The sequence below is a fragment of the Anopheles stephensi genome, chromosome X (assembly GCF_013141755.1).
Source record: "Anopheles stephensi strain Indian chromosome X, UCI_ANSTEP_V1.0, whole genome shotgun sequence".
Classification (NCBI taxonomy): Eukaryota; Metazoa; Arthropoda; class Insecta; order Diptera; family Culicidae; genus Anopheles; species Anopheles stephensi.
Genome location: NC_050201.1, coordinates 7257532 through 7281861, shown reverse-complemented (window position 1 = coordinate 7281861; position 24330 = coordinate 7257532). Strand labels below are relative to the sequence as shown.

Here is a 24330-nt window from a genome sequence, read left to right as displayed (position 1 = left end):
GACCCCCCCCTTCTATTTCTTACAACACACACACACACACACCTATCTTGGGGAAGGTTCATGTACAGTCGACCGCAGCGCCCTCTCCAGCAAGCGGACGCTCGATCGGGTTCGGTTTCCGATTCGGTCACACCGTACGCCATACCGGTGATAGGCTGATTTCTTCTTCTGCTTTATTTACTCTCGGCGTACCGCAGCATCATTGTTCAGTATTATGTGCACCACTACTCACTAGAATGCTCACCACCGACACACACACACACGTTCAAGTTGCAGGAGTTTCCCACAGTGCTCGCGCAATGGGTTTCGGTAGGTTCAGCGGGGAAACCGGTACCCGTTGGTTGGAATTAAAAAATCCGGTACCCAACCGTCAGCGGGTGGAGACCGGTGCGGAGCCAGTACTCTAGGTCAACGCCGAACCCGGGTGAGCGTGAGACGCACCGAGCCTGTTTGCCGAGCAAGCGAAAGGCACACCAGATCTACCGGGAGGAGGTTTCAGCACGCGTGCCAGAAGGAGAGATCGCGCGAGCGAGAGAGAGAGAGATGCAAGACACCGAAAGAACATCTAGAGCCACCTGGTATACTGTTAGTAGACTTCCCTTCCCTAGCTCTACCGAGCTGGGCTCCAAAACAAGAGGCCGGGTAATTGTATCAACACACCCAACAACGGCCACGTTGGTGTGCGAGCATTCGATGCGAAGGCTCGAGATCGTATCCAGACGACCTGATCGCGGGCTGGAAGTATTCAAGCCCTGTAGCAGCTGTTGTCATAGACTGGCCCCTCAAAATTTTACATCCACCAAACTCCAGAATATCCAGAAAGTCTCTTCGTTAGCAGCAAGTCTGGCAAAGGTTACCGGAGCGTGATGCAGCAAAGTCTTTGTACGATCCAAATGTTTTGGTCAGTATTTTGTTGGTCTCCCTGCCAACCATCGCGAGCATCGAACGGAGCGCCTGAAACGCCTAAATGTCAAATTAGCAAAAACCCCGGACAGGCAAATGATCAATGTTTGCCCGAAAGAGTCTCCTTTTCGGTGATGGAGTTTCGTGCCTGAATTTCCGTAGCAGAAAATGAGTGTCTGCTTCCCTCCGGCACGACTTCATCGGGGGGTGGGAAGGGGGGTAGATTTTCGCCCGCGTCAACAATTATGCAAAGAATGCGGCTGTCGGTGTATCCTGTGGCACCCCGACGGTGAAGCGGATTAATTATAGTGCCAGGCAGCAGGCAGGCAAGCACCCAACGCTAATGGAAACCAAGCAGCATTTACCGCAAGCTTTGCAAGTCGCGCGTGAAAATGGTGGTCCCTTTCCATCACCTCGGCAGCCCCTGCCTCAGCCAGGAAGCATCCCATTGTTGCCGCTAATCTATCCTTTTGATTCTCTTCTGCGGAGGAGAGCGGTTTTGTGGAACCGTATTGATTGGCAGCCAAGGTGGCCGGCGGCATGTTAAAGACCCTGCTAGAACTGACTCGTTTCGAGACATCTGTTGTTCAGGTGGTGCTGCATATGACAGTCTCGCCTCCAGTGTGCGCGGCGAACACAAATAAGGCGACCGAGATTTTTGGCGAGCAACGGCCTTTGAAAACCTCCTTGTTCAGAGGACTTGCAGGCTTTAAACCTCCAGAACTCCACCTTTCGGATGACTCTCCGGAAGGCTTTTTCCGTTTTGTACGTGATGCTATTACGTCATCCAACGGAACAGAAAGAAGCGGACTAGAGAGCGGAAACAGTTACAAAACCCCAAACCCCCCCGGGGCCTTACATTCCGGGCCCGAGAATTCCTAACCCTCATCGCCATCCAAACAACACACCGAGCGTACACCGAGTGCGCCGAGTGGGAAGATTTTTCACTTCAAAAGGAAAAGGAATCTGCGTATGCAAAGAACGATAACGATGCTGCTGATAATGAAGAGAATGGCCAATGATATAGCTACGGCGAAAGAAAAAACTCACACACAACCCAAGACGTATCCTTCACGACAAGGAGCACGATGATGATGATGGTGATGAGTGTAATATGATGAGCAGCATAGAACAGAGACGTAGCAGAAAAGAACGAGCAACTTCTCGCTAGGGTTGCCCTCCTTCCCATCGCTATCCCGTTCGGTCAACTCCTTCTCCACCGTTTTCGGAGACGGGTCGGAGGGGTGCAGTGTTGGAGCGGGGGGAAAACAATGGGAAGAGCGCTCGTTAATAGCGCGTCTAGCCCGGAGGAACCGAATAACCGACGCGCCTGTGTCATTGCGCTTTTGTGCTCGCCCCGAAAAAAAACCCCTCGGGCCGAAGGGCGAGTTTGGCGACGACGGCCTGGGTGTCTGGTGCTGACGGGCAAACAGCGTTCGAGACAGCGTTGAGCATCATAATGAGCTCCAAATTCCTTCCTCCTGCTTCTTTGCCTGAAAAAGCCCGGTTCCTGTGGCAAGATCCGGGCCGTGGTACGGGTAAAGGACTCGTCATAATTGACAGCAAAGAATTCGCCCCTGCGCGACCGTTCGGTGTGGCACCCACGGGCACCCATATCGGGTGCTATTTTTATACCCAGCCAAAGAGATGGCCGGCAAAGATGTGAAGCAGTGTAGCGGTAACACAGGCGCTAGGAGCGCACCGCGATAAACCCATCCCGCACCGGCGTAGAGCCGCTGCCGTGAAACGTCAGGATCTGGAGTGATGCAACACTCATCCGTACACCGAGATCATCAACCCAATTCAAAGCTCGTGACTCAATTGTGCTGTCGGAGGCACCATTTCCTTACACCACCGTTCGTACTGTGGAACTCTTCTTGCTTTCGGCCTGCCAGGGCTGCTCTTTGCTTCCGAAGGCGTCGTTTGCTCAAGAAGAGCTTTTGTGCTGCGATAATGAACGCCGCTTTTAACTTTAACGCGAAGGTCATACATGTGCACGCTGGTTTTGCAGATTTCCACCCCCCCGGCAGGGCTGCATAATTAAATTAACACCTTTTGTTTGTTTTTCGATTCAAAACCCCCTATCAATTCTCGGCTAAGGGGAAACCCCGTCCCGTACAGGAAGGTGGCACAGGCAGGAGATAAATTAATAAACAAACAATCATAAACATCGGCTGAACCGATACAAATGCAGTTCGAGTGCCGTGGGGCATATCTCTTTTGGGATGAAATTAGCGCATCGATTGCCGATGATAATTAAGTCAAGCGAACCGAATGCAAGCCGACCTCCGGAAGCTGGTTCGCTGTCAGTGGCGAGTAAAACAAAAAAAAACAAGAAATTCATTGGAGTACCGGGAAAATATGCATCATTCAGCACACACTCATTCTACCCCTGGACGTACACTTCCGGCGTCCGGCCATCCTCATACCGGACGCTTTAACGAGGGAAATCCAATTGCTCATACTAATTTAATTTATTTATTCCGAGTACGGATGATGCGGCTGTGCGCGTTGCCTACCATTCAGGCGTACGTGCAAATTACGCATTCTAGTGTAGTTGCGGGGTGGGTGGCTGATAGAGCAGGAGATTATAAATTAGACGAAATGCTATTGCCGGCACCCGTTACGCATCATCACTTGTCGACCGATTGATGACTAATTTAATAATATGCAAAATCGATACGATACTGTCACGTGCTCTTTTTGGGGCATCCTCACAGATCACCTCACAGACAGGAGTGGATATCAGAGATAGTAGATGCTGGTAATTTTAAAAACTTTTATGGAACTAGTTTGGGATTCGATTTTCTGTTGACGGGTTCAAATATGTCTGACTGATATGGATTCAAGTCTCGTCTAGGCCGTTTCTCCATAGTCAGGACTGACTATCCAACTAGCGGTATCAATAACTCTAGAAAGCCAGAAATGGGTAGACATGACCTTTGAGAGGTCGTTAGACCAAGAAAGAAGAAGAAGAAGAAGACTAGAGATAAAGACTATTGTTGGGATTCACATCATCTTCCAGGATTCCCAAATCACTTTTGGGGACCTTTCCTTCTTTGGCACTACAACCATGAAAGGTCTCAGATCTGCCATTTCTGGCTTTCTGTGACTTAATTCCACCCGTAGTAAAGTAGTCAGCCTTGCGTATGGGGAGGCGGTCTTGCCGCGTGGGGAACGGCGCCGATGCCACCTCGGCCACCGGGCCGGGCCGCCCCGTACAAGTAACTTTGGGGACTTTGTAGCCTTAATTGCTGGAGTTAAGTATTTGGATTTTCACTCGGCGGGACTGGAGTTCAAATCCAATCCTGATCGTGTCCCCCCTTTTAGTAAGGACTGACTATCCTACTGCGTGATATAATTAAGTCTAGGTAGTCAGAAATGACAGACATGACCTGAGAGGTCGTGTTAGGCCAAGAAAAGTGAGAAGTCTCTGCTCTGAGCAGTCCAATCACTGTGGTGACTCGCAAACCACAACCATCACAAGTCCAAGCGTACCATTCAGTATCAGCATCATCAGAGATTGTATAGAGTTACCTTACGCGAAATTGAAAACCATCGTATAAGGCAAACCAGAAGTAAATCAGGATGCCAGCATGCCACGGCTTACAACCTAGGAAAGCAAACAAACCTAGTAAGCGTAGAGAAGCAATTGCGATGCACTTGTCCTCTGCTGACGGTAACCATCAGATCTCACAAATCAGACACCTTAAGATGGCTGCGAAGGATGGAAATCTAAACCTTCCGGTGCGTGTGCGCGCCAAGTACCGGAATCTAGATCTCAATGACGAAATCGGTACACGAGCGGCCCAGCAACGCTAGATTCAATTTCCGAACCATCGAGGTTTCAAATGTCCGTCCCTCTAACTTTAGACACGGCCTACGAAGTCTACTCGCAGCTGCCACCGTGGTGGAGATCAGTGGCAGTGCCTAACCTCGGCGTTGGATAGAATTTCAACCTGGCGCACTCACTGGTAGCGCAATTCGGGCAGCATCGTTACGATCGTCGTGTCGTTGGCCTAGTCGGTCGGTTGGAAAGTTCACAGACCCAAACAAAACCTCTCCAACGCCAGGCTGATGTAACCCTGCCGCCGCAGGGGCGTTCATAAACCAGTTCAAATTCAATTCGTGTCGGCCGTCGGCCGTCGTGGTGGTGCCAGCAGTAGTGGTCTTGCGATCGGCATCAATTGCACCAGTTTCTTTTCTGCGGTGGCAAACCCTATCTCACCCGACTTCTCCGTACCCTAGCACTACCCACCCACTTCTGGGCGACACGAACAACCAAAACAAAAACCCCGGGGATGAATTGCGCTGGATATCGCCAGCAAAATAGGTGCGTGTGTGAGCGTGGTGAGCGAAACAGGTGTGAACCGTTTGACGTTAGACTCCAAACGTCCAATTTTTTCGCCGAAAATTATTTTCCTGCTGGAAGAACTCGTTAGCCGCGTGATGGCGTGCGTGGAAGTATAACCATTGCGAAAAGGTGTCTTTATCTAGCTAATTGGTTGTGCTTGTGCTGCGTGCAGCCTGCCGTTCACCCCCATCACTCCACGGTGAGTGGAGTTATTATGGCAGCTGGTTTAATTAGATGAGCTAATGACGTGTTCCCATGGAAGCAGTTGCGCTACAAAACTAGATTGATCTAATTGAGGTGTATTTTGGTAATGGCACTCTTAACTTCTGAACAGGAGTACTCCAGATGGGAAGTCTCTGTTAGACAGAGCTCGAGACATCCAGCGATACTGACCGTGGGAACGCTATCAGAAAGGTTGATTAGAACTTGTTTCCGTCTTCTTCATAGGAATCTAGTCTTTTCAGATCACAACATCAATCGATTTATTCAAAAATGTACTGATGACCTCAGGAATTCTGTTATCTAGAGATTACTGATACTCTAGAGATGAATAAATATTTCTGATGTCCTTAGGAATTCCATCTACTGATATTCTAGAGATGACCGCTATGAAATATTCCTGATGTTCTCTGGTTATCTGTTATCTAGAGCTACTGATATTCTAGAAGTGAACGCTCTGTAACATTTCTTTCGAGATTTTCTTCGGACATTCATGAGCACATTTCTGATGTCCTTGGCTGACGAGAGTTATCTAGAGTTATTGATACTCTACAGATGATTCCTGATGTCCTTAGGAATCTAGAGCTATCTAGAGGTACTGTTTTACTATCTCTGCAACATTTCTTTTGAGGTATTCTTGGGATATTCATGAGCAAAGGAACCCTAGAAAGATCTATGTTTGTTCATCTTTAACCCTGGAACATCAAGTATAGATAATTTATGAGAATGTTGAATAAACTCTGATAATGCTGGGTAAAGATCCTTCAGAAACATATAATAACCGAAATAATTCGATAAGAAAGTCTCGGACCAAATGTCATGGAAGGCTTCAAGATTTAGGACTTTGGCTTAATGTTCATATAACGGCTACCCACCCTGCGCACACTTCGCATCCGAACCCGGCACGACCGCATCATCTGCGTGGGAAAGCAAAGAAAGCACAATGTGCTCCAGAATACACCAACCGAACCGATGGCACGACTGGCGATGCCTTTAAGTGCCGCTAGTCCACCATTAGGTACCACCATATGGGAGCCAGCAAAACGATCGGCGACCGGTTTTTTTTTTTTGCGGTTGGCTTGTTGCAACACATCGGTTGGTTCTATTGATCGGGCCAGGCACGGACACGATCCAAGAAGTCGTAGCTGATCGTGTGTACGTGTGTTCGAGACGCAGCCAACCACCAGAAGCCTTTGCCACTTGGTACGAACCAAAATGGAGTAGTGATGTAATAGGGCTAGAGAATACCGAATCTAAATCGTTGTCGCCAGCCCAGGTATTTCGCTTAGAAAGATTATCCTTGTGAGTTTCTAATTGTTTGAAAATCCTGTTTAATTATCAGTTTTTAAAGCAAGTTTCAAGAAGCTTTATTTTATAAGTGTGCGCAATAGCCTTTACACACTCCATTAACACCTTAACTGTATGCAACAGAAACATTGTACACCAGCATCAAATAAAGCCATACACAGCCTTTATAATGAAACCGAAACCGAAACGAAAGCCGTTAACATTTCATCTCATATTATTAAACCGTTGCCGTGCGAGGCGTGCGCGCCATTCACCGAACGCTGGGCATGCGGAACTGGTCGGTGTACTTTCGATTTCAGTTTGAAGGTCTCTGTTCGGGTTTTCTGTTACACGCTACACCTTTTCAACGCCTTCGCTCCAGTTTCTGTGTGCCGTGCGATAATATTATGATCGGGGTGGCTTGCTGTCGCTTACCGCGCGTTTCGGCCCGGCCCCCGTTTTTTTCTGCTGGATGCTCTAAATAGTTCAGATTCTCGTCCGTACTGGGTTGGGCACGGGGGTTTTGAAGGGAGTGAGGCTGATCAGCGGTTAGGGCAGGGAGCGTGATTTAACCCTTGATGGGCAGGGTGAGCATTTATGCGGAACTTTATCATAAACTCATAAACACATGAAAAAATGGCTAAAGTCTGTGGTAGGATTTAAAACGCCTAACAGTATGCTAACATCTGTTAAAAATCGCTCAAAAAGATTTAAATATACTCTAGGTACAATAAGGCTTTTAAGACCTTTTTTAATCAATATGAACGGCCGTTTTGCTACTTTAAAGAACTTAATAGTTGACCCTACTGAAAAGATCAACTGTGAGAGCTAATACAGGGTTAACGAAGCTCTGTGAAAAAGACAATAGAATAAGACCACCATCATATCCGCTTGGTACCAAACTACTGCCTCGGATATAGTTTTGGGAGCTACCGGTAGGCATACCTTAATAAATTGAGTGCTCTGAGCGCATTCTTCTATTTCAAAAAGGTATCTCCACATTCTTCTTGACGTCAAACCATATATATCGCTAGCAAAACAAACTCGAGACAGAGAAGAAGTGACTCACGTCAAACAGGTAGAGAGATACAGAGGAAGTTTCCTGATATTCTGATCTCGCTTTGAAGCTCATAAAGTCTTCGTACTATTGGAGCTCTTCGGCCTCACGAACTAACTCGTTTAAACTCTTTGCAATCAGTGAACACGAAGCTACCTGTGCCTCTAACCTGTTAGAGAGAACTCTCCTCTTTAGAGAGACTTATTTTACCCAACACTGTTTTGATGCTTCTATCTATACAACGGTCCAGCGCTGTTAATTCTGGCATTAACCCCATCATTCGCTCCTGTTTCTATGGGGAAGGACTAAACAGACTTTTACTGACTGGGTCGTCCGGTGCCATTCACATGACATGACCTGCCCACCAGAACCTGGCGAATCTAACTAGTCGGCGCTATGATAAGATTTCCGTAAAGCTCGTAGAACTCACTGTTGTAAGTTCTTCTTTATTGTTCTTCTATAGTATATGGCACAAAGTACTTGCAATATGGTTTATAGCAATTAGTCAGTTTTTTTTGGATAGTCCATGTCCCAGAAAAGTATGTGAATAATAGGACTCTAAATATTTTATGAGTTCTGGGAGCCGTTTGACAGTCAAGCTCGTATCGCAAGCTCAACATCTGTAAATGGGGTATCGCATATCTCATCATCGACATTCTGATTATCGGTCCAGACTTCCTACTTCTACTTCTTCTTCTTCTTCTTCTTCTTCTGCTTTGGCGCTACAATCTCAAACGGTCTCGGCCTGCAATTTCAGGCTTGCTATTACCTGAAGTATCCAGCTACGATAGTCAGTCTTGCGTACGCAGAGCCAGTCTAGATGGGATTTGATCCCTGGTCCTATTGTATGTTGACCGACAAGACCTCACTAAGATATGTTCCTTTTTTAAAGACTTCAAAGCTGCAATCACTTTTGCTGTAAATCTCCTGTACCTTATCTCATGTATCATCAGGACAGTTCTTCATGCCAGCCATACATGGCTTACTAGATTTATTAAGTCCTCACTACAAGGGGAACAGTCTGGCTGCCGACACTCGGTCCTGATGTGTGAAGCCGGGCGGAGCTATTGCCTCGATCAATCGAATCACCCCAAATCTCCAAATCAGACGTGTCTTCTTAAAAGTCGCTACTTAACAACAGAATACCTCAACTGCAACAACTACAAAAGGGTTAATATATCTCCTACACATCAGCTAGCCCCAACCATCTGCATCTCCAAAAATCAACAACCAAATTAAGAACTTGTACGCCTGGTTTTCTGCAACCCGCAGTACAGCTTCCCCCTTCTGTTTGTTTCATTTTCTCTCTGTCGCCTACTAAACGGTAACAATCGAGAGTTTCGGTCGGGAGACGGGTTGGCCCAACACACTCGCCTTGACTCATATCCACGCCCTTCACAACTCGGCCACCGCGTTCCACCGCGAAAACCAGATAATCATTACGCTCATTTCGCTTTCGTTCCACATTCGCTTTCACCGTCGTCGGGCGTCGCTGCCGGCGCGATTTTGGGGATGGGGTTTTCAGGTTCCCCCTTGTCCAAGGTCCCACTGATGTGACCTTGTAAAGCGTGACAACCTGTGTGCTTGATCTGTCAATCCGTTACCCAAAATCCCAAAGTTCCGAAAACAGAAAACCGAAATCGCCAGTACAATGGGTTTTTTGTAAGAAAGTGCTAGCGATACGAAGCGATACATGCACCACATTCTCTTTGCGTCGTGCAGGGAAAGTTATGCAATAGGTTTTCACCCCGGCATTTTGTTTTTGCTCTCAAAGGGGGGGAAAATTCTTTTCACTTTCCAGCGCGTGCACCTACCAGGCTTCCTTTTTTGGGTCGCCCGCCTAACGAACCAGGCCAAACGAGATGTTTTAATGGATTGGCGAAGTTGGTGGTGGTGGTGGTGGTGGTGGTGGTGGTGGTGATGTTCTTCCAACTACCCTTCCACCCCCTTTCCACACGCTGCATACATAGCGTGTGGCTCGCCCTCGCTTAAAGCAACAGTTAAAACGCTCGCTTACGCTCGCTTTCCGAAGCGCTCCCGCCGTTTTGAAGGGCGGACACCATTTGTTAAGCTTTAATCTTTCAGCTGTGACGATGATGCTACTGCATGTGTGTGTGATGGAAAGACGGAGTTTTTCTTACGATTTTTACCCGCTTTGTTTTGCGCTTTATTATTGTTGCGAAGCATTGTTTTCAGCTCCTATTTTCACGAAACGAATCCTGCGCGTGGTTCCTTCCAGCACATTCCAGCACAGGCTCCATTCTCATCTTACCCTTTTGTGATAGCGCACCCTTTCAAGCACATATCTACCCACCCACACACACACACATGGTCCCGCGTTTTGCCGCAAAAAAAGCGGGCTATAAATTCCGGCTTATCGAAATTACATTTGTTACGCTTTACAATGGGAGCCCTCAGTAAACAAGATTCGCCGCCTCGCACGAACCCGTGTGCGGTGGTGGCATCCAACCGCTCGGCTTTCTCGGTAATTCTGCGAACCCTCTCTCTCTCTCTCTCTACCTCCCCGCACCCATCCGGGCTGGCCCACGCGCTAGCAAAAATAAATAGATCCGCATCTCTACGCGTATGTGCGCTTTGCCCCTGATATTATGCTATTCGCTGTCGGCTTTTGCTAACATTTTGTCTGCCCGTTGTGCAAGAAGACTTTTTCGCTGCGCAAAAAAAACCCCTGCGAAACCTTACGATTGTTTACCGTTCAGCGTTGGTTTCTTCATTCTTTTTGCCTATTTCACAACTGGGTGGGGTAGGAGCGTGGAGCAGTTAAGGAGGAGGAGGAGGGAATAAAAGAAAAAGAGGACGCTTCATAATTCATATCTACAGCACCAAACGAGATGCACGAGATGTACTTACCGTTGGTACAGTACAGTCTATATTTACACTCCGGCACACCCCCACCCGATCCTCGCAATCTTTGCCACCAAATCATCTTGCTCGTCCGACCGCCAGCGTTTTGTGACACGAGCAGCACAAAAGCAAGGGGAAATATCTCGCCCAGCATCCGGGAAATCACATCACAAAATCGATTCTCTCTACCCGGGCCCGGAGATAGATAAATGTCAACCGACGTGTGAGGTTTATTCGCTATTCTATTCTTTATCTACCCATTCTGGACACACGGACCACGGATAAATGTCAAACCTTCAAAGTGTCTCGAATTTGTTCGCTCTAGTTTGGAGCGCCCCGTTTTAAATGTTACCGGTCGCCATTAAAGACCATTAAGGCTATCGATAATAGGCACCTCAACAAACAATATCCAGGAATCCCGGAGACGGAAATCAAAACCCCAAACATGTATGCGACACCCATGGTTTTTATTTTTTTATTTCCAAGTCTAATTCTACTGAGCTGTTTGTTAAGAGGATTGTTGGCAGATTGATATATCTCGCTGGCTTTTCTTTTCGTCGTCCTCCTTCCCGAGAACGATAATTGATCGGTTGGCTTAAAAAAATATTCGAGGTAGGCACTATTGTTTGCGGTGGGATAGCATGAGATAGCATTTCGTTGAGGACACAAGCGAACACAAAACTGTCGAACAAGAGAATGAAGCACGTCACATCATTTTACAACCATACCGGACCACGGATGGCGGGCGCCTTCAATACGTGCTCGAGAGCGCTGTCTTGGTCACAAATTGGCACGTTTCACGGATTTGCCTTACGGTCACCATAAACACAATTTGACTTGTTGATATGCTTCCGTGCATTCATTTCATTCATTGAGCCGTCTTCCGTTTGTCGCCTTTTGTTCGAATCATTTACAGTCCACCGGACCGGACTGGTGCCGAGCGGAAGATGATGAAAATGAAAAAAGGCAACAAAAGGGGAACCCGGAACAGGAAACCGAAACCGACAGTATGCAAAGGCGAAACGGCTCACGACTCACAGAAACGAGAAAAAGAAAAAAAAAAACGATTGATCGCGTCCAGCCACGTCAAATGAAGCAGTCTTCGGTCGGTGCACAATAATTGCATAATACCGGGCGCAGAAACGATACTCTTCGGTGGTTGCTTTGTATGCTGAACCCAACCGGCAAGGCGGCTTTAGAGCAGCTTAAAAGAAGTACACGAGGAGTCACAATACTTAACACATTGCAAACGATGATGGACTATAGAATATGCTCGTCTACTTTTTTATAAATTTTGCTAATTTGCTAATTGTCATTGGAATATTTGTTTATATTATATGTCAAAATAAATCGGATTTTTTATCTTCTACCTTATCCCTTATTAGTGTGTAGGACTAGATTTTAAAATTACATTTTATTAAGCCGGAGATTTTTTTTATCATTTATTTATAGAGACTTTGGGCCTTTGAGATCTCATTCGTCTCTTGAGCTGGATAATGGCGGCAATCATATTTAAAAAAATTAAATAAGTTACAGTTTATTGCAAAGTTCCTTTTTTATGATTCAAAATAATGATATCGAATGTCTTGACAAAAAGAGAATATCATCGTATACATACGACGCACGGTTCATATTGTCTATTCTTCCCGAGCTTCATATTTTCATGTTCTGCCATTTTAGTATCACACGCAGTCGTTGTTCTACGTGTCATGCGTCAACTGCAACGTATGAACTATCATCCAAAAATCTATGCTCTAATTAAATTGCAAATTGAGCTGTCATGAATTCTAAATCAGTAACAGGGACTATAACAAAGACATGTGTTCAGCCTATCCTAAAACTATTATCTACTAACATACTGCTAACAAAAAATGGCTGGAACTAAATTGTGCCCATTTGGCTTGAAAATGACGAATTGATTTTCAATTGATTGCTTAATTTCGACAACTCGTATTTAACAGATTCAATTACATACTATCATGTTTCGGTGACTCTGATTGAAAAAAAAAAGTTATTTGCGACCCAAAATGTATCGGGGGTCGAATGAACCTCAGCACAATAACGTTGATAAATTGATTCGTTCATTAATTGACAACACATGTACGAAAACATGTTTAACGCATCGATATAAAATGTTACCAAACAGAAAGAAAAAAAAAACCTCGAAAATAATTCTCCGAATGAGCGAGGAAAATCAAACGATAGACTCGTTTGGCATACTTCCATTAGTCGATGTAGGGAAAGTTTATTAATTGGTTGATTGATTTAGATTTGAATAGAAGAATAGTTATTGCAGGTACACTACTGTTTGCCCAACGGCACACGGTGTCGTTACGATCACTGCTGGTAAAGCAACATAGCCGACTGGGTTGTCGCCAATAAAGTGTCGCTTCATAATAGCCTACATTCAGGCTGATATCAGTGCACTCGAATGTGCCGGCACGACAAATGGGGCCCTTGTTAACGGGGGGCGTGCTGGTATGAGTTCGATCCACTGGAAAGGTGGAAAAAAAATCTTTACCTCATCAAGGCCCCCTAGAAGTAGTTGAGAAGGCAATCACCGATGTTGTTGGTAGTGTTGAGTTCCCATTAAAATTCAATGTGAGTAGTGTTTTATCGGTCCAGGGCGATCTGGTGGCCTAGTTGAGAACGGTGCCGGTGTTCACACGGTAGAACCGAGGTTTGAATCCCATCAGGACTGTCACCACCGTAGTGAGGACTGACTATCCAACTATGTGGTAACATTAAGTCTAGTAAGCCAAAAATGACAGGCATGATCCTGAGAGCTCATTAGCACAAGAAGAAAGACAGAGAGAGGTAGTTCTTTAATCCATGTTATATGTGTCAAACTTTTGACGCTTTTTGGTTAATAACATTTTGCGCACTTAAAAAAATTCCTTCGCATTCGCAAAAACGTTCACAAATTTCATTTGTTGATGGACGCCACTGCCATCAGCACTGTGTTGACGACGACGACGTACGGACCAATCACGCTAATTGATGAACGAACTCCAATTTGACAAGCAATGCAATGGCACACGTAAACAAACAGCCCGACCGAACGACTCTAAAGTCAACCTGACCTGGTGAATATCTTCGATGCAGTAATATAGAGCCATCTCTCCCGCCACGAATCGCTTGCACCGGGAAGCACCGCCCGGGGAAGGTGTGACACAGAGTGTGCGGTTGATAAATTAATTACCGACGCAAAGTGCCACGAACGTGGCCAGCGTACCCGGTAAGTGTCATCGTGCCATTCCGCCGTGGAGAATGCAGCAATGAATTAATTATAGCAAATACGCGCACATTCACTAATATTACACCCTCGGGCGTCCGTGGCCCAGCGCGCTCAATCACGGAAGCGAAGATAGTACGACGGGCGCCAAGTTGTGTGCTGGACGGTGTCAAGTGTGCTGGAACCATGTGCTGTGGACCGCAAACTGTCACGCAGTGTCCAGGACTTTTCGCACAGAGCGAGGGCGCAAATGGGTCAAACATTGGGCCAGTTTGTTTGAAGGTGATTACTGCACCGGTATCGATTTCCTTCCCTTTGCTGCTAAGGTAGTTACGGGACGGACATCGATTCTGAGCGGGCAAGTAGAGCGTCCATATTTTTTTTCCGAACAAAATCTCCCCGCGTTCCGGGAGTTTCAAATATCCAGCATCGAGAAGATTTATCGAACCTGGTTGGCTAATTAATTGTCGGAAGGCTGAAAACCCGCACGTCCCTCATTTGTTCTTAAAATATATCTCCTCGACGTATGACATCCATTATAACACGCTTTTAAGTTGTAATTTTTTTATGGAAAAAAATCGAGGTTCTCTACCGCTTTATTGCTTGCACCCTTCCGGAAACCGACTCGAAGCGGTGTGTGTGTGTATGATGCCGTCACCGGACATCGCGCCTTAATGGTGAGTTTTGTGGGTGACACCACATTGACTTAGGATATAGAGTTTGAGTGGAGGATGAAGTGTGTGTGTGTGTTGTTTTGGATTGAACTGTGTTGTTTTGGGGGAGGGTCAGGCTTATCTGCCGGTGTAGCTAAGCGAGTACGAGCCAGTGTTGATGTCCACCTTCGCGTTCGGGTGCCAGTAGTCGGCGCGCTGCTGTGGCACGGGTGCAGCCGGCTGGTAGTACTGCTGCGGCTGCTGCTGCGGTGCCTGGAACCGATGCTGCGGCTGGGGCTGGTAGGCGGGTGCCGCCGGTTCCGGAGCGGCCGTGTTGCGGTAGTACTGCTGCGGTGCCGGGTTGTACGCTACCGGTGCCGGGCGCGGATTGTACGGTGCCGGTTTCGAGTTGTAACGTGAGTCCTTGTAGTAGATGCTCGGGTCTTCCCGGTACTGGCCGTCATCTTCCTCGTTCGGACCGAGCGGTGGGTAGTTGCTGTTGCTCAACGTTGGTGGTGGCACGTTGATGTCTGTACCTGCGGATAACGAAGGTAAGATGCAATTACAAACCTGTTCCAGGACGTCCGGGCGCGTAAGACTTACCCTGTGGTTCGAAACCGCGATTACTCGCACCGTACTCGATTTCGCGCAGCTTGCCACCATCATCGACGTAACCGTACTTGCCCTGCACCTCACCGTTCGGGTACTTGGTCTCGATCTTAAACGTACCGTCCGCTGCCTCGTAACCGTAGCTGTAACTGCCATCCTCATTGTGTCTGTTGATCTGCTTCAGAATAGGTACCGGCGTGGTGTAGTCTCTCTGGGCCGCAATAATCGTCACTATCGCGGAGAGTAGTAACTGAAACGCCCCCCCGGGAACCGCAGCAGAGACACGAACAAAAAGTGGAGCATTAGAAATGGATTCGCTCCGGTAGCCCAAGCCCATTCCCTCCACCCAACTCAACTATGAAACTATGAAATTCCACAATTCACATTCCCGGGAAGTAGAAAAAAAACCCCTGCTACTGTACTTTGCAATAGACTCCAAAAGGATCTGGGGTCGGAACCCCCCAAAAAAAACGGAACCCCAATCTAAACCAGTATTGGATATTTTTGGTAGGCTTTTGGCTGAATATTTTCCCGAGTCAACATGTTGACACATTCCTGGCGCTTGCCTCAAGCCTCTCGCCGGCTTATTTACATACGCCACAAGCCAAAGTGATTCCGTACCATCCTGCCACAGCTCCGAGTGTCCTCCCGCAATACCCAACATCAGTATGCGTATGGGTGTGTGTGTGTGTGCGCTTGCTCTCACCGATCGAAAATACTTCCAACAAAGCAAAAAAACAAAATCGTTGGAATCTCATATATCCCTGCTGCTTGTGACTGCTGCCGGTGGCATTATTTTTACTACTTCCAACGCTTCCAACCTCAGCAATGCTCCCCGGACCCTTGTGTAGGTTAGATAATCATGGCTTCGCAGAATGTCGCGCAGGAATATTGTTGCATACCCGCACCCGCCGAACCTTCTGCGTAACGTCCGGAGGCCTTCCTGGGGTTTAAGAGCTACCGTGCCGGACTGAGAAAGGCGACTCGACACGGTGTAGGATGCTGTTCCTGCTCTTAGGCGGGGTTTTTGAGTAGGTCGACATAAAAAAAAGCTCAGGTAGTACAAAGGTATCAAAAGTTAGATAAGACAGCTCACGACTGACAGTTCTGTCAGTACTCCCGTGGACTGTCGGCACCGATAGTTAGCGTCACGCGCTCGAATACAAACCGAAATGAGTACTGTCGGAGGGCACATCTTCTTTCGCTCCCGCATACTGACACCGGACCGGTCCAACATTTCGCAACACTGCCATTTCGCGGGGATTCGGGATTTAATTGAAAAAATGTTAATTCACCCAGATTAGCATGCGAAATGTAGCTCCGTGCGTGTGCACGCTCCGGTTGTTACGACACTTTTTTCCCCGGGTTCGCCGTCGGTTCCACCTAGCTATTGGAAGCATTTTTTATTGCACGCCGCGCGTAAACGACACCGTAAGACCAGAGACCGGGGATAGTTAAAAGTACCATTTTATGTTACCTTTCTTTTCACAAGCAGCTGTTAGCTGTTTTGTCGTGAAGAAAATGAGAGCTAGAAGCTACGGCAGCGAGCTCCGAAACATCAGCGAAACACACACACAGAAACAAAAACCCTGAAGTTAGATTTGGGATCATTTGCACGTAAAGCCACCAGCTCCTTCTTTTTTGGACAACCTTCTCAGAAATGTCTAGCGACGCTTGGAGAGCCTTTTTTTTTGGCTGTTACGAACTGTTACGGAGCGGGCGATGGAGGACATAAATTAAAATGGCATAATAGCTTAAACGTGCTAAAATTTTGTCAATTTACGGTCCTAATGATTTGGAGTAGCAACCAACGCTCTTCCACACGATTAGGGTTTTGTAGTTGGGAAGATTCGATCGTTGGATATCCTTTTGGTGCTGTGCTTTAAGCTCGATTAGAAGAAGCCCATCTCACCCATATTATGGGCGTTGAAGTTGCTGGAAGAGATTGTCGGTAGATGTTCTTGAAGATGTCTTTAATTCGACAATAAAGAACTCCTGGTGTTATAGGCCTTGTTGCTCACATTCGATGTTCCTCGCATCAACAACTCCTCTACGCAACACCATCGACTGCAACTTGGTAAGCGTTGAGCCGTATCTTTCTCTGAGCTCTGACTAGACGAGATATATGTTTCGCTTGATCGAATACACTAATGGGCAGCGGATGAGCGATTTTTCGACAGAACACATGAAACACTAATCTCCCCGCCCAATTTCTCCAAGGTTTTTGCCGTTCCAGTTCACCAGTCAAGGGACCGTACCATGGTGGGCGAGCGAGTAAATGAGTTGTGCAATAAAAATAAAAAGCACATTGAATAAAACCCCTCTCTGGATGTCGATAATACATCTTGCCAGAGCGCATGCCCTCATACAACCACACACACACACACACACATGGTACCGGTTCGGGAGCAGCGGCGGAGGTCTGAAGCCCGAGGTGCCCTGCATATATGGGGCACTTCCTTGTTTTGTGCGCCAACGGTAGGTGTCGACCGAGCGTCGCTGCTGCTGGTGTTGCTCACCGCACGCCTTCAGAGCGCAGAGCTAATGAATAAATAAATAAATTATGAGCACCTCCTCCGTTCGCGGCACACCGCGAACAGATTGTCTATAAATCATGGCCTCCCTTTCCGCGTACGCTCCATGAGTTCGTAGTCGAGGGGGGGGGGGTCGACACCCATCTGCCCGGATAATTACGGCGAAAAGTGAACCGAAAGTGAGCTGTGTGTTGTGGATTATGGGGTTGAGCAGGAACCTTCCCCGTAAAACTAACACCCAAAATCACCTGGCCAACTAGCGACACCGGTGTTGACAGTATTTTCCGACACCCTGGTATCTGTGATGGATTCGCTGATTCGCTTTAATGGTTTATTGACGCTAAACCACGATATCATGCTAAGCAGCTCGGAGCATATCGATGGGTTCGGTGACTCCCCGGGTCCAATTTAGACGACCAAACCATCTCTTTGGTAAGAGAATTCTTCCCGATAGCATCCAATACGTGTTTCCAAAACGAAAGTTAATTGCCAACCACCGCCATGTTGCGAATGTGATTCATTTCCCTTCCAGCATCTCCTATCCAGCTTCCTCCCAATGTGTCTATCTATTTTCCCGCTTTTAGCAGATAGCAGTAGCGAGCCTGGTCAGCTAGTGTGCATCAAAATGTCATTAGCAAACCAAGAACCTGACGGCAAGTCAACGGCATCTCGACACCGTACCCGGATGACTAGATTCCTCAAGGATTTTTTTTTCTTCTTGCCATCTCTTACTTCCACTGTGATGAGTGTGGAAAGCAGAACTACAGTTACGATGTCCATATCCGACATCAGGCTGCGTGCAAAGTGAGTGTTGACGTTATTCTAATGGCGCAAAGCACAAAAAAAAAACAAACCATGTTCACTTCGGGCTACAAACATCGGGTGCGTTATCTGCGTCCCGAGATCTTGCACCGATAACAACATTAGGAAAAGCTGACCAGTCACCGAGCTTAACGATAATGAGTTGTCTTTCGCCGACGATTCTGCTGGAGCTCGTCAAGAAATCTTTCCACCTGGACCTGGCTTCTCAGCTCGGTCCAAAAGTCCAGGACCAGGAATTCTTGGTCCGGTTTTTTTTCTCGTTACTGTTTTCTTGCCCCCCTCGACCAGAATCTCGTCTAGAGTCTGGAGGATCCGGCCAACAGAAAACGGGAACCATCAACTTTCCCTTGTATGGAGAGATGCGCGTATTCCACGTAAGGCACTCACACACTTTGCACAATCGCTTTCACACAAGAATTGACTTTAGGTCACACCTTTCCTCCAGATCAACTTACCAGAGACTTCATTTTTGGTTGATTGTCTTGTGCGTGCGTTTGGAAGCAAGTAGAGGTAAAGCCTTTTTTGGTATTGGGGACCCTCCGCTTGAGCTGCGCTTGGCTGGTAGCGAGTTTGACTGGTTGGGTGGACTGATGCGTTCCTCTACCGGTGAGCGGGGCTGCTGTGTCGACGACCTACCAAGTATCCAGTATCAGGTTCACAAGGTCACACAACCACAAAAGGAAGGGAAAAAAGTGTATCAGAAGACTCGCATTTAAAGGATCATGGTTACACACATTCACACACAGCACATCGTCCCACACACGCACACATACGGACACACATACACACGAATCGCACAGCAAGAACTTAGGATATGGGTACACTGGTAGAAACTGAATTAGCGGCTAATGCGTCGTACCTGCACCAGAACACACTGCTGCACTAGTACAAACTCGACCAAACTCAAGCTCCAAAATTGGACTGATCCCGTGGTATGAAAAGTCTTGGAAGGTGACCGATCGATCGATCACTGCCGCTGGCAAAGTTTGTTTGTAAACAGATCGTACGCAAATACGGCACGTTCGCTTATATATAGACAGCGAGCCCGCCCGGGCTCTGCTACACCTGTTTCGCTCGCCATCCGTACGGCTGTCCTCTTCTTGCACAGACACAGTCGTGGAGCTTAGCCGGCGTGCGTGGGGATACTGACCGGACGGTAGCAAGACAGGGACGGGGACTGCATAGCTCCCACTAGATCTCTCCATCCATCGCTCTCACACACTTGCTCGCTTGCCCCTCTGCCGTTCCGCGGTACCGCGCACCATTGCACAGTAAGCTGACTTTATCCTTTCTCCTCTTTTACACGCAACGGGCGTGCCTGGTATCCGTCACGTTACGTCTCCGTGGGTCCTGTACTCTGCTGCCTTTGCCCGGTACGATCGAGGTACCGCTCCTTTCAACCGTAGACGGAAGTTAAGTGCAGTACGAACGACGTAGACGCTGGTGGCGTTGGCGTTGAAAGTTACTGGAGCAACAAACGAACGGCACTGTTTTTCGGGTTGCTTTAAGTGGCCTACGGAGGCACGCTCGAGTGCTCCAGCAAAACAAATCATCTGACCGCTTTTGGGCCTTCTTTAGCGACGACAGGTGGAGTGCACACGCGCTCCAAGGGTAGCCGAACCAATCATCCATGACGCCGCACGATTAGCTTCACGTGCCGCAAGGAAGCTGTCATCGGTGGCTGAGAGAATCTCTCGAACGAAATTTTTGAGTCGAAAGTAACGTAAAGGTAAATTTATAATATACAAAACCAATTAGGATGGAATCGGTGGAACATCTCGCGAATCATTCGAAGCGATAGAATTAGCTAACCACAATACCACCAGCGCGCTAATTATGCCGCTGGAGGTCATTTTACGATGGTGCTCCACCTTGACTGACAGCTGTCAAACTTCTTCGCCACCTTTTCGGTGTCTACCAGCACTGCGACGTTCGGCATCTAAGGGATGAATTTCAGTGCAAGCCGCTCCGTGAATGTTTGATTGATGACTATCAAGCAGCCCCTCCCCCCTCCACCCCCTTAACACTCAACCAAACCACCTGACGTGAAGACTATAATCAGCAAAAGGCTTTCCATAGATGATTGAAGGCCTAACCGCAAGGATGCGATACGAGGTGTTGCAGCCATCGCGAGTGCATCGTTTTGCCGTTCGATTTCATTCATTCTAGCGCAACACAAGCGGAATGAGCCTTATTGTGTGCTGCCCTACTTCACCGAACAGTGGCATTCCGTTTCCGCTGTGTGCCGCGAAGCCAACTCAACGATGGCGGTGATTGGGGCTACATTCCGGTAAAGGTGCGCTTTAGAAGGGAAACTGCTCGAGTGCGCCAGTCCTAGAATGTTCTTAAATAATGCAATTCTGTAAGCATTTCTGGAGCCGGATTGGTGGCGACGGTACCTTTAGACCCTGACCACACCCTACTGCACTTCGCGCCTAACACCACACCACGTGCACCGTGTCGGTCGGGCTAACGACATTCTGGGTTGCCGTGTAGGATTGTGACCGTTCCGCAATCATATGCAGCCCGGATGCCTGGTTAGTTCCTGGCCCACAGCACACGCACGCACACGGCTATAGCTGGTTGGGTACGGTCGCGTGTTTCGGTATCGGTGACTGTGGCGGGATCGCGGAAAATGGCTTGCTAAAGCAATTGTCAAACATGAACGTTGTGGCTGACTGTTTGCCTGCGGCCGGCAAATATGACCAGCGTCGAGGTCATACAGAAGAGAAAAAAAAACGATCACCAAGTAAACCGACCAGATTCACCGCCCGGACGACGGTACCGCGTTTGGGATTTGCGTGTGGGTTTTTGGGGTGTAACAATCACGGCACAACAAATATGTGCCCGATTACAATCGTGCGGCGTCGGGTTGTCTGGTGGCAGGGGAAATTCGGAAATTCTGACAACTGAGCGTCAGGGAGGAGGTTGAAGTTTGGAGACATCGCATAGCAGCCGGTGATACGCGGAACCAGCGATTGTAACAATACCGTGACATATTTCCACTATCCGGTACAATACCTTAAACCTGTCAATCTTCATTATGAGCTCTTCGTTTTCTGAATTCGTGGACAAATGAACCTGGTATATTCCGTAAAAACTAACATGGCAGATTATGTCAGGCAGGATTAAGGTTGACAAAAAAAATGTCAGAAACAAAAATGTCCGCTATAGTAACCTGACAATCAATCCTGGCTACTACATGCCCCACAAATGCCGCTAGTGATTACAATTGAAGCAAGAAGAAGTAGTCCAACAACATCATAAAGCCACGACTATTACTTCTCAACAATCTCATCTCATCGCGAGATTAAAGCAACTATATCACCTGGTAAGATAAAACTGATTGGGGCGGTCCGGTGGCCGAGGCGATAACGGCGCCGGTCTTCACTCGGCTGGACCTGGGTTCAAATCCCACCCAGAATACTTTGCTAATGCAGAAATATCAGGCTGAGACCCTTTCGAGGCCGCGTAGCTTCAAGTAAAAAGAGGAATAAGATAACACTGAAACGATTTAGTTGTGTGACAATGTTCGACTACATTTGACTTTCTGATTATTGTACAAAGAATAGGACACATAATCCCTTTCTTTTGCGTGCTCCTGTTCTGCTCCACTGGAGACAAAGTCTCCTTCACTCCACAAAAAGCCTGGTAGAAGTACTCCTTTAAAAGTTAGCTTCTTTCGCTTTCTTAATTAGTGAAACTTCCTTCGACCAAAAACGGACCGCTCGCTTCTTGAACCGTAAACTTTGACTTGCCCGACTAACCTACCCGAACCTTCTACGCCTCCGTTCCGTTCTTGGTGAAGTTCCGGTAAGATGGCTAAAGTTCCGGTAAGAAGCAAATTTTGCAACCCTAAAAATACACACACACTCGCAGGGAATTGAATCCTTTATCTAGTACCTATCGAATTCCTGACCAATGCTGGGCCAAGTTCATTCGTGTGGAAATCCTGATAAAGCCCACCGTCATCGCATCATTTCCTTCCGGTACCGATGTTGACTTCTGACTCCTGCCGGATCATTCTCCGGGGTTCCGAGGGTATATTGCATCCTCCCTTTCCACGTCCACTGAACCGTTTACACCACAGGCGTCGAGTACTTTGCACCCAGAACCGCACTAGATAATAGTACCAGATGGTCTGCACCACTGGAATGGGAGCGAAATTCGGGTTACTGCAGGAGGACAAACGCAGATGCGGTTGTGTGCGGACGACACACACACACATGTAGTTCGGTCCACCGATTGTTCCCGGGTCAAAGGTTTCGGGATGTCAACGGTACAGGCGAGCAAGGAAACGAAAGAGACACGAGTGAAGCATTCTACAAGCATTCCATTAGCACAGCACATCTACATCGCCATTGTTCCGCCATTTTCAATGCATATTATTCAAATTCTATGCATGACGTCGGTATTGGGCTTGCTGGCTTGGTGACTTGGTGACTTTGGAACCGGGGAGTGTCTGCCGACTCCCCGTCCACGGGGCCTTTTTCCTGAGCCAGCTGCGTGGATCCAAAAATCTCGTGCACCGTAGATCCCATGAGTTATGGCTGTTAAGCAAATTGCAGTACTCCATACCTCCCCCGACTGACACACTGAGACACCGCCGCGGTTGAGGTCAACGCGATTTTGGGCATAATCCGTTGGGAATCCCCCCGCGAGGCGAGTTTGCTGCCACTGCATTAAAGCAAACCCTGCATGCCTCAATTGTCCGGGGAAATTGTCGTCAGGAAACCCCAAAATGAACTTGAACGCGTGCACAATGCACAGGCACGACACGAGATAACTCGTCGAGGATTTCGACAGCTTCTTCGGTTTTGCGGGTGGAAAGTACGGCATCCAGTCGAAACCATTCCATCTTCAACTTCCCAAGTGTTCTCCCATGCCGGACATGGACGACATGTCACGGGATGAGCAGCGAGGAAGCTTCACGTCCCTTTTTGCTGGCACCTTGGCACGCCTTTCGATTGCCGCTGACAGCAAACAGAGTGTGTGTGCCCCCGTAGAACCAGTGAAGGATGCGCACAGAACCGAAAAGAGCGCGCCCATTACCGCGTCCATCATGCCTGGGCCGGCTGGCCGACAGCCGGGGACGAGCATAGAATATAAAGTTGTTGTGACCCGTGCTGTATGCTGCTCGTTTCGCAAATGAAAAAAAAGTCGGATGTCATGCGCCATTCGCCAACTGACAGGACGAAGGATTACGTGGCGCTATTTATATTATTTTTGTACTCTCGTAATCTCGCTCAATATGCATTAAAGGGAGTCCCTTTTTGTTTTGCAGTCCGTTGTCCGACCGTGAAACGGGAATGACGTGAAACGATAAACGCGATTTCAATCCCATCCCAGCTGTCCCGGAATTCTGAACTGCAGACGTGGGTGTAAAAATATTGTCAACAGTACAGCCCGCCTGTGACAAATGCACACAACAACAAAAGAACACCAGCACTCGGTGCGCCGGAATGCTCGAAGCGACCGACAACAAAAAAACCCGGTCGAGTGCGGGAAGTTCTTCAGCATCGAGCATCGAGCTGGCGGGCCACTACAGTGTCCCGGTCGCCATCGGAACCGAGCACCAGTTGACAGACAATTGGTGGCATTTTCATGAATAAATTTACAGCCCGTTTTGAAACCCGTTGCAGTGGCCGAAAAATGGCACACCTTGTGTGCAGCCGTCGTCCGCCCAACCGGCCATATTCCAAAGCGAAGATTCACAGAAATAGCTGTGAGGATTCTGGTGCAGTTGTGTTTTTGTTTAATTAAAATTTATTGCTGGCCATATTTTTTTGTTT

At 47.7% G+C, this 24330-nt stretch overlaps 1 protein-coding gene across 1 annotated transcript; it reads right to left on the bottom strand.

The window, feature by feature from the left end:
- Positions 1-14467: 14467 nt before the first annotated feature.
- Positions 14468-19541, bottom strand: LOC118517374 (pupal cuticle protein 27). Its single transcript, XM_036063393.1, has 4 exons — positions 19398-19541; positions 18994-19170; positions 15177-15432; positions 14468-15109 (listed from the first exon to the last, which is right to left on the bottom strand). Exons 2-4 carry the CDS (start codon positions 19003-19005, stop codon positions 14712-14714), a joined length of 666 nt encoding a protein of 221 aa, XP_035919286.1. The 5' UTR covers positions 19006-19170; positions 19398-19541; the 3' UTR covers positions 14468-14711.
- Between the last annotated feature and the right edge of the window lie 4789 nt (positions 19542-24330).

Excerpts from the sequence above, each read along its gene's own strand:
- LOC118517374 (XM_036063393.1), bottom strand. Across the intron at positions 15,110-15,176 it reads TCGCGGTTTCGAACCACAGG|GTACAGACATCAACGTGCCA; the intron begins GTAAGTCTTACG and ends CGTTATCCGCAG.